This window comes from Orbicella franksi, chromosome 1, assembly GCF_964199315.1.
Source record: "Orbicella franksi chromosome 1, jaOrbFran1.1, whole genome shotgun sequence".
Classification (NCBI taxonomy): Eukaryota; Metazoa; Cnidaria; class Anthozoa; order Scleractinia; family Merulinidae; genus Orbicella; species Orbicella franksi.
The window spans coordinates 16,528,462-16,541,839 of record NC_138145.1 but is presented as its reverse complement, the minus strand read 5'-3'; the positions used below and the strand labels follow the sequence as shown (position 1 = coordinate 16,541,839).

Sequence of the window (13,378 nt, the reverse complement as noted above, 5' to 3'; positions counted from 1 at the left end):
CTCGATTACTGGCTGCTGTTTCAAAAAGATGCCGCGCTCCGCGCTCCTGAAACCGGCGTGACCGAACTCGAGAGAGCGTTGGAAATCGTGCCCATGTCACTCTTCCAAGAAATTTAATCATCACTTGAAAAATCATGGGGAAAATCGTTTTTTTAATTTTTCCTTGGGGTGCACTAGTGGAAAACGATATTACCATTGCAAATTATCACTACCCACTTCCCTAGTGCAGCTACTTTGTTGTGCGCACAATGCTTTCGGATGATTACGAGCTTTTGCGCTTAGCTTTGGCAAAAGTCCCTCAACACTACTGCTAACAAAAGCACTATTGTGTGATATTCAATGGGAAATGTTGAGCCGGTACAGTGGACCATTTCTTGATACCTAAGGATTTACTTCTTTCACCCATTTGGATGTAATGATTGCTGCGGGTAATCAGTAGGATGTTTGAGGCGGTTACGTTGCTTAACAAGATTGCGCGGGAAAGTACTTCAATGACTTTGTCTGACATAAAGAAAGATATTGCACATCTTAACTGAGTTAGAAAATAATTTTATTTCAAAGTGTAATTACAGTATATTAATTTCAACAGAGATGAGCGGCTATACATTCTCTTGCTTTTGGGTTATATTTGAAATACGCTGGTGTAGACTCTGACTGCAAGTGATACAACTTGCTTGCTTCTTTTCCACATGGTGCAATTTGATTCTAAACTTCCTGCATGTTTTTCAGCTCTTCAGAAAACGGTGAACCATCTTTGAACCATTCACTGTCATCCTGTTGTATGAAAACAATTGAAATAAATAAAACAGAAAGTTCATAAGACGGGATTGAGGGATTAGTTACTTAGATGACTTACTATTTTGTGTTCGAATCTTACGCGGCAGAGCAATTCTATTTGCAATTCAAGAAAGTTTAATACTTAAAACATCAGCCGTATGAAACGTTAAACTGTGTCCGTACTTTACTTTAAAGTTCTTAACTGTATAAAACAATACAATAAGAACCTTAACTATTCTCTCTTGTAGTTTAAAATATACGGTCTTATCAGCAAATATTTCGCTAGCGCCATATTGGTCTGAGGTTGCGTAACGTGACTGAAGATGTCCCAGCAAAAACTGGGAAATATCCGAATCATATTCGGAAATTCCCCAATTTTCAAAATTGTGCGTGTTGCGAAAAATTTTGAAGGATACTAACACAATGGCCTCAATTTAGTGCGAAAATATAGTTCACAATTTTCCTCGAGCTACGCTCTCAGAAGACTGTTCGCCTCTCGGAACAGCCGAATGTCCGCGGACAAACATCCGAGCCTATTTTTGCACTAAATGGAGCTACGTTTATACAATCGAACCAAAACATGTTATCAACAACCGTTGATGTTTCTATTACTCTGTTACCTGTTTCGGTTTGTTGATATTCATTGTAATGCTTGGCTGTCCGGGAGTTGGGGCTTTGTCGTAATGAACCACGTACCAAGGTTCACCGTACAATCCACCTCGTGCGCAGCCGATCTTGCGAGCTTTCTTATACACCATCTGCATAAAATGATCCACCACCTGAAATGATATATTGTTAATAACTAACAAAAATTGGGATTTTTAAGCCTATTATTTTTAGTTGAAGCATTTTTTTTGTTCAGTTTAATTGGCATGCCTGTGAACTAGCTGAGTGTGGCTAACCGCATTGACCACTATAAACAACATTATTCCCTTAAGCAAGTCAATTTTTGTCTAAACATAAACATCGATCAACTCAACTTTGTTTGTTTAATTACTGTTTTTATTCTGTTATACCTGTGATTGCTTCTTTGGTGCTCCAGTCTGATAGTCGTAATAAGCTCCTTCGTCGTGCCAATTTTTGATGACCGCAGTGAATGTTGGGAAAAGAGAACCCCAAGCAAATGCAGCGCCGTTATTTTTCAGCTCCACCCAATCAGAATGCTTGAAGACACCCTTGTCAATCAACGCTTGTGCTTCATCCGCCAACTTCTGATCAAAAACCAGCGGAGGTGCGTCATGGTTAGCTCGGTATTTGTTGTGGACAGCAATGCATTCTTTCTGGCAATCTCGATCACAACCTTGGAAAGTATAGTGAACGTATAAGGGTTGAGGGTAATCAAGCCTCAACATGGTGTTTAAAACCCATTTGACAGTTACAGCCTTCTACTTATAACAGCCAATTGCTTTATCTCGACGAGCGCTGATCAACATGATAAACTCTTATTGAAACTTCTTTTCAATAGCCTCCTGTGTAGAATGCTCGATTAAGTTTGCCTCGAAGTGGCCGTATGTTTGAGGTTCGACTGCATGACGACATCTGTAACACGCGAGACGCCATAGTTTCCTGTTGCCACCACGTGATTAAGCGCGGTGGAGATACACCGTGTAACTGGCTTTGAAGCCACTTGAATTGTCATTGCTTTATGTTACGTAATAATATTTGCTCGTAATTTCGAAACCGACATTTGGATCGTCACTGTGTTGCGTGACGATAAAAATAGCGGCTGCGATGGAAGCTAAATACCTTTGGTTTCTCCGATAAATGACCGACGGAGGAGCTTGCTTCGTCCATGAAACGGCGTACCATCTAGGAAACAAAATGGAGTCAAACGCCAACGGAAGTAAAATGTACGTTAGACGTTCAGTCTTGTAAACGTAAAGAGTGAACAACTGAAATAGTGTGTTCCTTACCTATTCTTGAAAGTAATGCGCAGCACGTGAACAGTAATGTGGAAAAGATCATCACGGGCTCATGGAAGACAGAAAACTGTTGAAGAAAATTAAGTTTTCAACTTAATCAGCTCTTCGGTCATTGACAATGCACATGCTTAAATGACCCTAAATACTGAGGAGAAAATGGCACAAGGAGAGTATAACCGCATTCACAGGGCTTTATTTTTCCTCAAGATAGTCATTTCTTAATGGAACACCGAGAGAGAGGAATAAAACACGCACGACAACACGAGAAGAATTGGCCACGAGAATACAACTAGCTGTGTCCACAGTCCTTCTCTGTACATCTCCTGTCTCAGCTCCAGTTTCCGCGCGGCCATTTCTTTTTTCTTTTCTCTAGACGATTTGCTTGCTTGCAGCAGAACAAAACCAACGTTTGATAACGGCAACATACTTAGGCGACACGCAGATATATGCTGTTAACATAAGTTTCACGGGCATTCTAGTTTTCCGCCCATAATCTTAAAATTTTGCCATACTGTCAATAAAACAATCACTGGTAGAAAATCAATGACGGGCAATAAACACAGGATTTTCCTTGATTTTAACTCGGAAGCAGTTTATATTGTTAAATGAGAGCAATCGTTTCTTGGGGGAGACGACAAGGGCAGAAAGGACTGTAGAACCAGTTATCAATCTGGTGTCAACTTGTTCGCCACTTGATTACCTGTTGCTAATTATCGGGCTTGGCTTAACAGTTTATGATCCCTAACTGTGATAATAATTAAGACCACTTACCCTTTTAGGCTGTTATACGCGCTTTTGAGAGCGGTTAAGTTTTAAGTTGTTAGCGTATGTGATCCCTTTGTGAATAACAATAACTACAAATGGAAAAAACAGGGCTTTTACCTGCATTCGATGAATAAACAAACTGTTTTCTTTGAATTGGCCTCAGGTTTCTCTGAGGAAGGGGAACCGATTAATATTTTATGAATTCATTAGCATCGAGCGGGAGAAAGGTGGTCCAAAAATAAGGAAACGAATGCATCAAAAGTAGGAACATTTCACGTGTAAAAACAGCGTAAAAACGTTATAAATTAGAATGAAATTGTTTTCCGTTGCAAATGAACTCTTACGAAACTGAGCCCAAAACACATTAAAAGTGCAATTTTCTGTGAATTATATTTGACTTCGTCTGCACAACTACCACAAAAGGTTGAAAGTGTCCGATTAAATCATAGAAATCCATGAGCATTTAGATGTATAATGAATCATCATGAAGACAACTGACAGAAGCATAGCATAAAACGAACACAGTTTTACACAACCTCAGGTTCCTGTGAAGATAACGCATTTTTAAAAACACACATTTGCCACCAGAAGCTACTGATCAACCGCTTTAGCAGGTGTAAGAAGATCTCCGCTAATCAATAGTTTTTCTTCAAAATTATCGCAAATTTTGGGAAGTTCAGAAAGACTATTTTCGAGCTACGCAACTCCTAGTCATGTTACAATTGTTAGTAGCATACTTGGTTGTTTCTTGTAAATAAGCGACATCGGTTAATTGAACGTATGGTGCCTTGCCTGAAAAATCGATACCGTACGGCTAACGACTAACGACTTCGACTAACGTGCCCTTCAGGATGTTCTGATGGTTTCACTACGCTCATATTTTGAAAAACGGTTGAAAATTGTAAGCTCAGTCATCAGAACATTAAATAATAAGGTCTAAGAACTGTGGACGTAGCTGTGCTCATTCCACCGAACTGAGCGAATCGCCGACCAAGAGGAACGAGCCTGCTGTTGATAAAGATCACATAGATGAGTGAAAACAAATTATGACACATTAAGGTTAGTTTAGGTTTATCGACAATTTAGATTGAAACGATCTACTTTTCTATTGGTTTTTGATAAGGAAATATTGTCTGTGATAATAAGAAATGACTCAAGATCGAGTATTTCCAGAATATTTATTTTTTGGGATGGTTTCTTTTACGGTTTCGTTGGTCTTGAATCCTTCTGAAAAGAGTCACAATTTAAAGAATTGGCAGCTTGTCGCATCTGGTGCGTCAGGAGCGTAGTAGTTGTAAAGTTGACCCCAATCATACTAGACTACATCTCAAAAGCGAGATTCTTTCTTCAACCAGGGTTTACGGTAGCCAGTCGCCACCCCCTTAATCATCAAGTTCTCAAGTGATTCCACTAGCTAAGACTTGCTCTAATAATTGTCTCGGATGAAATACAACAGTAAAGTTGAAATCCAGTGGATGGATCCGAACTTCATTTCATTTAATGTTTCGGATTCTTGTGCTTATGCTTGCTTTGCTTTACGTCAGATTTCTTTAACACTTCAACGACTTCCTTTTCTTCCTTTACTTCCGGTTTCTTTGATTTCCGGCTAAGCCTTGGTGATGGAGAGCCACCATTGTTTGAACTCATCCATTCTTCTCTCTGCGCGGCCGCTACGTAGGGATCTGGTGAGTAGTGCTCGGTGTAGTAATCAAACTTCTCGTTGGTTTTGGCGGGAGTGAAGTAAGTACCGTCTTCAAGAGGACGCCTCACCGCACCTTACACGAGTAAAACGTTAAAGTAGAATTAATTAGCCATTAACGGAATAACTTGAAAGATGATCTTTCAAGGGTTGTTCGTTCTCAAAGCAGTAAGTTACGTTTACATTGCAGAAAGAGCAAGTAACTTTCTTAAATTATGGTGGGGAGGGAGAAGTTGAGCTGTTTCCTGAACTGTTGGGTTTACACATGTTTAGAATCTACAAGATTAAAATGTTCCACCAAGGAGACAGCTGCGTCTTACCTCCCATGTCATCATACTGCTGAGGCTGTGGCAAAGTCAACCGAGTATCAGCATTAACAGACCACAATGGCGAATTCCTCTCCGGGACTAACGGCAAACCTCTTTTCGAATTCGTGTTTCCAGTTTCGGCAAATTGTCTTGGTCGACCGCCAGTGAGTGGAACAACATGACCAGCTGCTCCACTGTCCTGAGGGCCTGGAGGTTTAGCTGTCGAGTTCTGAGAAGGTGTAGGGTTAGCTGTGGAATTCTGGGACGGTGTTGGCTGAGCAGTAGAATTCTGGGACGGTGCAGGCGTAGCTGTAGAATTCTGGGAAGGTGTTGTTGTTACATTCTCGGTCGGAGTCTCCACGTATTCTGCGTCTTCATATGAAATAAGAATTTATATTATTGTTCAATCAATTACCATTTGTTTGGGAAATTATATTTCTGCTTAGTTCGTCATGAGAGCTGGATTAAGTAATTTGACCACTATGTTTACTATTCTTTTTGATAAAAAACTGTTAGATTTTCTTTGCCTTGAAATGATTACTTTCAAAGCTGTAAATTGAATTGCAAGTTACTCAGCAAAAACATAATTAACGCTCACCAAAACGCACAGACTTGGTCCCACACAACACAATCAAAGGTCATAATTTGAAAATGTTGTCCTCCAGTTCCTTACCGATATAGTTTAACTGTATTCGGGTAACTGAAAAATCATTCCTGTCCTCTTATCATTCAGTCAAGTAAGAAGTTTTCTCCCTTACTGGTTGTTAAGAGTCAATACTTACTGATGCAGAAACCGCAAGTCTTGGGACAGTAGGTCTCCAGCTGCTCTTTGTACGTCTCACAGAATCCTCGTGTTTTCCACTCTTCACAATACGGGTTTTCCCTGTATGTATCGCGACAATCTGCCATGGAAGTAATTCAGTATCACGGCTTGAGCGAGGTTTGTTTGACAAAAGTGACATAAATAAAACGTCTTATCTTGGCTACATGTATTTTAATCAATTATTAGTCATTTTAATCTCATTAATTGTATTAGAGTAAAAACAATGAATACGAAGGATATGAAGGAAACTGGATACAGGTGTGAGTGAATGAATGAATGAATGACAACTTTATTTAAGTCTCAGTCTTAATGGCTGAGCACAAGTGCTCTACTAATTGGGGAGACTAAAATATAAAGTAAAATGTATTCAGCTAAGATTGAGTAAAATTAAGAAAATATTAAAATATTAAAATTGAATTTAAAAAAATACTATCATAATATCACCTAATAGTTATTTAACAACTAACTACATAGATGAACAGCAAGAACAACGCATACATCCGTCGTCCAGCAGAGAGCTAACGTTAAACTTTCTAATAGTACTTTTAAAGTTGTTCAAAGTTTTTGCAGATCTAATATTTTTAGGCAGTTTTGCTTATAATTTTGGTCCAAGGTAGCGCAAGGGCGGTGGTTTTGCATTCGCATCTGATTTGTTGAATAGGCGGCGAGAGATTTTTAACCAATCAGGGAGCGTAGTACAGCAAAACCAAATCAGTGTCATATCACTGGTTTTGACAGTAGGTTGAAAACCGCTTTAGAACAAGAACACTTTACTTACTGCAGAAGCGACATGTCATGGCGCAGCCGTAAGTCAAGTATTTCCTGTAACGATCATCCATGCAAATGTCACCATCCTTCCAGTTCTTACAGGTCTGAGTCACAAACCTATCTTTGCATTCTTTACAACGTGTGCAAGAAAACAAGCAACCAATGAACGCATGCAAACGTTATCATGTTAAATAACTACAACAAATAAACAACGAGCAGATAAAGACGGTAAAAGTGAGTGGTAAACAGTAAAAGTTGAATTGTTAATGAGTTATAGAGATCCTTAGACTAAATAAACGAATAGCCTCCATTTCGCACGAAAATATATAAACAATAGTCTCCGTTTGGCGCGAAAATGTGCATCTTGTTGCAGAGTTGTTTTTTAACGTAACGTTTAAAACGACTCCAGCGCAAAGCATTTCAGGCTCTTGACAATGACTATTGAAAAGGAAAAGGTTTGCTCCCGGACTCATCTAAAAACAAAGGCAAAAGGCAACTCAGAAACGATCCTTTTCAGCACATTGCATACCGTGGTGCCCCAGAGTTTTCCTATCGCTAACAGATACTAGCTATAGTTTGATTTAGTTCAGCAAAACATATTAACATGGCTTAAAGGACTGACTTCTTTAGTCCCGACATGAAAATTTGATTTCTCTTTAAGAATTAGAGAACGGCAAAAAAAAAATAAAATAAAACAAACAATTTATTGATTTTTCAAACCGGGAGAGATAACGTTTGACCACTATCGTTACTTAATGATTGGCAGCGAGCAGCCCTTGTTATTTGAAGTTAGAAAAACAGGTTCTAGCAGGTAAGAGAACGGGTTGTTTTGCGCAAGTAGCCCTCCTTAGTTGCAGTCAGGAAAACAGGTTCTGGCAGGCCACGTACTTAGTCAAACTAATAAGTTTAACAAACTGAAACTCTGTAACAATTGAGACTAACCGAATTGAAGGCCTGTAATTCACACAGGGTCCGCGACTGTGGTTTTAAAACTAAGTGACAAACTTAAGAAACATTGATTGATGATCAACTAGACGGCTTTTAACAACGCGTGTGATGTGAGTAGAAAAACAAAAGAATTTCAGACACCCTAACGACAAAATGTTCTCTTTTGTAAGTATTTAGCTGACACTTTTCCAAGTTCGTTTTTCCGATAGTTCACCTGGCTTTTCCTCTCCAGATTCGTCTGAGGTCCTCAGATGCTTGGCTATCTTTGGTGGTAGAGCATGAAGCTTTTGATGCTCCAGGGCACCCAGTGAAGGAGCGGTACTCTGTTTATGTGATAATGTAACAACTCCGTTATGCGCTTTCTGACCGGTTTTATGTGTTGCGTAGAGAGCATCTTGAACAGAATGTAGATTGGTATCCAGTGGAGCGTTACCTGGAAAATGTAAATGGTTTTTCACTTAAGCTTTCTGCCTTAGTGGAAGCACGGTGGCCTAATGGTTAGTGGGCTTGTCTCCGGATCGAGCAGTCTGGGTTCGAGCCTTAGCCGGGGACATTGTGTTGTGTTCTTGGGCGACACTTTACTCTCTCAGTGCCTCTCTCCATCCAGGTGTACAAATGGGTATCGGAGGACTAAATGCTAGGGGTGAACCTGCGATGGACTAGCATCGCATCCAGGGGTGTTAGAAATCCTAGTCGCTTCATGCTACAGAAACCGTGGTCTGGTGGGCCACTTGGCTCGTATGCAGGCTTAAGCTATTTCTACCTTAGCCTTAACATTAGAAGCAAAAAAGAAAACATACATTACCGTGCACTAACTAATGACGTTTCTGCCCTATATTGTCAAATCGCATAAAAACGTGCCACTGCTTCTCAACTGGAACCGATTTAACTCAGTTAATAGAAAAAGAAAACTTGCCGTTGTATCGACTATGAAAAAACAAAGTTGCCGTTCCGGAGTCAATCTATGTTACACTGGTACAGTTGAAACTCTCTAATTTGGACACTGAAGGGGCAGATCTGAGTGTCCTTATTATGATCGATGGTGGCAGTATTACAGAGGAAGAGATTATATGAATTCTCAGTGGCGGATCCAGGGGAGGGGTCCGGGGTCCGCCCCCTCCTTATTTTGGGTAACAAAAAACAAATCACAGAAGGAACAAAAGCCGACAGGGCAAGCAAAACGAAACCGGACTCCCCTCTTAGCTCAAGGTCTGGATCCGCCACTGATTCTGTGGTTACGTTGGAACTAAGTTAACTGTCCTTCACTATAGGTGTCCGCATTATGGAGGTGCCCGTAAGGAGAGGTTTGACTGTACAATGCTGTTTTCGATGATATTTCTCATAGTACTGTCAACATGGCCAGGATTACAATGGCAAACATCCTGGGCAGTTAATTTTCAGGATATTTTTTAATCAAAGAAGTTTTAATAATTTCTGTTGCGATCTCTATCCACTGCAAAATCTGTTCAGCTAAAAATGGCGGCGTAAAATGTGTCCGCTAATACATGTAGTTATTACTTACTTTTACAGAACCCACAAGTTCTGGCACAGCCATTCCTCAGGTAGAACGCATGTGAGTTGGCTCCACAAAAGCCGGATCTTTTCCACGTGTCACAGTTACGAAACTTGTCACGGCAATCTATGCCACATAGAGCAAAGAAAGAGAATGCAGTTTCAACTACTTTTTACAGCTTGTCGTGTCATAGTTTTACAAATCGTCGTGTGAGTTTAGTTTGTTGTTGGCTCTTGCCTTGCTCCGATGGTTTTTCTCGGGGTTCTCCGGTTTTCCTCCCATTACAAAAACTAACATCTCCAAATTTCAACTCGACCAGGACAGAGGACCCGCATAAAAACCAGCTAAGGCTGATGTGGCTTGCTCTCTAAATATTGTTATTCATTTTCCTTTGAATAGGAACTTAGCCTACGAGCTTAGCCTATGCAATGTTCCCCGACCTTCACCGGTTACCTGAGTTTTTGCTTGGGCTCTGTTTTGTTTGTTTTACTACTTTTAACAGAAGGGTTTGGTTCAGGCGGGCTTTTTCATGACTCTATGAGCGGAGGCGCGGTTGCTATATTGGAATCCGAATTCGAGCTTGGCTGATTTTCTTTCCTCTGTGTTCTGGGGCAAGATACCCACTCACATAATGACTTTCTCCGCCCAGGTTTAGGGGTATCGTCATGTATTGGGGCGCATTGACAAAATTCAGGGGTTGGGAGGGATAATCTGCGATGGAGTAGTATCTCAGGTTTAGGCCCCCTATTCCTTCACTTGGGGAAGCATTATCATTGTTGAATATTTTGGGTTTAGTTGATTACATGTACAGTTTTTTACTTGCAGTAATTTTTCTTACAATCTCCCTACTCCTTACCTCTGGGTGCTGCACGGCAATCTAAAACAAGAAATATATGATAAATAAAAAAAAAAAGCAACATTATAAATCACAAAGTTAGTACTTATGATACTCAACGAATAGTTTTTTCTTGTATGTGCACGTGTGTCCTTGCAAATGAGTCTCTTTAAGTGGGGAGCCTGTCGTAAAATTGAATACATCCTATCACATTTTCTCAACTTATTTAGAACAAAATTTAAGCAACTGGCAGGACAAATTGTAATTTTGGACTTTCCAACTTACGATCGTGGATTATCTTTATTATTTGATCCAATCGGACAGTTAAGAATAATTGCCACACAATATTATGCGTTGTCAACTTCAAAAATATAATAAAATGACACATAAAAAAGGAATGGCAGTATCACATACTATTTTACCATATCAATTTATTTTAAGGTGATACTACATGCCATTTTTCCCAACAGGCTGTTCATAACTACCAGATATAGATCCTTCCCTTCTACGTCTCCTCCTCCTACACACCTTCACCGTCTTCCAGGTTTTTTTCGTATAAAATCTACTCTCAATTTGTAGAAGATCAGGGCATGTAATTGCGTTTTTACGATACCCGGACAATTAAAAATGAGGACGAAAATACTGAAAAAGTGGCGTCGAAAGAATTGTCACACCACTATCAAAACAGGTTTTTTAACTTACTTTTCACCGGAATCCCGTCCCTATCATTGGATCAGACGCACAGGTCATTTAAAAACAAAGCATTTCGAGCAATCAGTAAAAGAACCAAACACGTTTACACTTATATTCATTCCTTTTCATTACACAAAATGTATCTTGTGGTGAAGCAGTCATCTACCATTGTATTTTGACCCAACAACAATCAATATTTAAACACAAAGATACATTCATGATCACATGTAACAGCTTACCTACTAGGGCAAGAAACGAACATAAAATAACACAAACTGCACACGCGTATTTCATGTTTGTTTGGAACACTTCTCGCGCTTCTGTGAACAAAAAGACAATAACCAAAACAAAAATAACTGCGTGGTAAACGAGAGAGTTCGCTAGATAGTCGTGAAGAAAAACACACGGTGTCGGCTTACAGGTTGGATTAATTAGAACAAAAAAAGGAGAAACTATTTTACAGTTTCGAGGTGATACCTTGATTCCAGTTGTCGAATTTTGTCATTCCACGAGTCTGATGTTGATAGGCTACTTGATTGTTTACAGCCACAGAAGACGTGCTCGTCGAAAGGGATTTATTCTCCTCGCATCCGATAATCAAAAGAGCGAGAGACTTGGTCAGAATTTCCTTGCTCTTGGAGCAGCGTGATTGGTGGTCCGTGTGACCGACTCTGTCAGAAGACAATCTGAACACAAGAAAAACTCAGGGTTGGAAATTGCTGCCTTGTCATATTATGTACATGAGTGAACGGGTTGTTTGTGGGCCTATATTTTCTGTTTCAACCTTAAAAGTAACGTTGTGGAACTGTACAGTTTAAAGAAGCTTGTAAGTCGGCTTTGAAGGTCTAAGTGGTTTAAACTGCCCTGACTGTGGAGTGACCTGCCATGGACTAACATCCCATCCAGAGGGAATAGCCATATACCTTCTCTCTTATGCTGGGTGAACGGACGTTAAACAAAGTAGGTTGCTTAAAGATTTCAACCACTGTTAAACGTAGTAAGGTTGACTCGGTAAACATATTTCAAAAGTGGGAAATCTACAAACTTGAAAGTTCTTGAGAGGTCACAGAGAGCTTTCACAAAATATCGTTATTATAACTTCCAGTGAGGATCACTCCTCTTTATGCACAACTTGTTAAACTTGAGGTCCTCAATTGCATCCCGATGATCGACTAGTCTCGTTGTTTTTGTACGTAATTATTCTATTTTAGAGACGAAAATGAGGGAGGATAGCTTACTGATCAGTGCAGCTTTCGATTCACTGTCGACGAAATGATCTTACATTTGTTGTCATACAAAAATGTGCCGTGATGCGCTCTGGCCAATGACAGTTAACATGGAGCTCTGTTAACCAATCACAAACAAACTGAGCTGATCAACACCAAGCCTAGCTTGTGCGCGCTTCATGACAATTTGTCTCGGTCAAGTGCTTCAGTTGCTACTTTGGATGTGGGTTTCTCGACAGTTACCTGTAAGTTGTTCTGAGTTCGGCTTTTCACGCGACAAAACTCTAGCAAAATTCCAGCAGTCAAGTTACGCTTTGTCTCTAGAAAAGGAGCAAGGATTAAATTACGTCCAATTCGGTTCATGAATAAGCTCGATTTCCGCCGCTCTATCGAGTCCGGTCTACGTTCCTCTCCGAGAAATCCCTTCGGGAGAGGAGCGCGGGCTCCTTTCCCGAACAGCAGCTGGTATTCAAGCCTAGTTTATGGAACGCGCCAGGAGCTTGCATAAAAAAGAACGAAACCAATATTTCCCAATACGGACGTTTAATAGAGTATTCATTACGATGACTCTCCCGCGATCCTTTCTCGGTAAACGCGCCTGCGCCAAAGCTGAGCATTCTAAAGCATTCTAAAGAGATATGTTGAAACATACGAAACGTCAAGTAATAAAAGAAAATTTTTGTTTTCCAACAATTCGTTTTATCTTCATGTTTATCACCGCAGGTTTTCTTGTTATTTCTTGTAAAGCATTTATTCACTTTTTACAGGTCTCTTTCGTGTAAGTTAAACATGTTTAATTCAAGCTCAAGGAGCCAATCAGAGTTTTCCTTTTCATATTGGACTAGTTTGCCATATACTTATGTGTTTTTTACTGGAAAAAGAACTCGTGGTGTTAATTTATACCATTTCTTTACTACGCGATGCAATGATCTTTGTCTTCGTATTTTTGCTGTCCCAACTAGCGCCTCTTGCATTATGTAAATAAATGCTATGTGTAAAAATAAAAGATGCATTCGTAAGTCACTCTTTTCCAATCGATCATGAAAGGTTTACTTCTCTTTCGATCAGTTTGGTGATTCAGAAAAGAACAGTCACAAAATA

General features: G+C 39.9%; 2 protein-coding genes across 3 annotated transcripts; both read right to left on the bottom strand.

The window, feature by feature from the left end:
- Window positions 1-690: 690 nt before the first annotated feature.
- Window positions 691-3,612, bottom strand: LOC145493400 (Golgi-associated plant pathogenesis-related protein 1-like). Its single transcript, XM_081472871.1, has 6 exons — window positions 3,582-3,612; window positions 2,691-2,766; window positions 2,524-2,586; window positions 1,794-2,077; window positions 1,398-1,556; window positions 691-774 (listed from the first exon to the last, which is right to left on the bottom strand). The coding sequence occupies exons 1-6, from the start codon at window positions 3,585-3,587 to the stop codon at window positions 706-708; spliced, it is 657 nt and encodes a 218-aa protein (XP_081328997.1). The 5' UTR covers window positions 3,588-3,612; the 3' UTR covers window positions 691-705.
- A 955-nt stretch (window positions 3,613-4,567) lies between these two features.
- Window positions 4,568-11,354, bottom strand: LOC145493365 (uncharacterized). 2 transcript variants are annotated; one of them, XM_081472831.1, is made up of 8 exons: window positions 11,291-11,354; window positions 10,380-10,400; window positions 9,533-9,649; window positions 8,225-8,443; window positions 7,073-7,192; window positions 6,254-6,373; window positions 5,484-5,843; window positions 4,568-5,239 (listed from the first exon to the last, which is right to left on the bottom strand). In XM_081472831.1, exons 1-8 carry the CDS (start codon window positions 11,343-11,345, stop codon window positions 4,962-4,964), a joined length of 1,290 nt encoding a protein of 429 aa, XP_081328957.1. In that variant the 5' UTR covers window positions 11,346-11,354; the 3' UTR covers window positions 4,568-4,961. The 2 variants fall into 2 exon arrangements, with proteins under 2 accessions (XP_081328957.1, XP_081328961.1); XM_081472835.1 differs by lacking the exon at window positions 7,073-7,192.
- Window positions 11,355-13,378: the final 2,024 nt, after the last annotated feature.

Excerpts from the sequence above, each read along its gene's own strand:
- LOC145493400 (XM_081472871.1), bottom strand. Across the intron at positions 2,587-2,690 it reads CGCATTACTTTCAAGAATAG|ATGGTACGCCGTTTCATGGA; the intron begins GTAAGGAACACA and ends TTTGTTTCCTAG. Across the intron at positions 2,078-2,523 it reads ATTTATCGGAGAAACCAAAG|GTTGTGATCGAGATTGCCAG; the intron begins GTATTTAGCTTC and ends ATACTTTCCAAG.
- LOC145493365 (XM_081472831.1), bottom strand. The coding sequence starts at position 11,345 with ATGAAATACGCGTGTGCAGTTTGTGTTATTTTATGTTCGTTTCTTGCC. Across the intron at positions 10,401-11,290 it reads TTCGTTTCTTGCCCTAGTAG|ATTGCCGTGCAGCACCCAGA; the intron begins GTAAGCTGTTAC and ends TTCTTGTTTTAG. Across the intron at positions 5,844-6,253 it reads GACTTGCGGTTTCTGCATCA|ACGCAGAATACGTGGAGACT; the intron begins GTAAGTATTGAC and ends TTTCATATGAAG.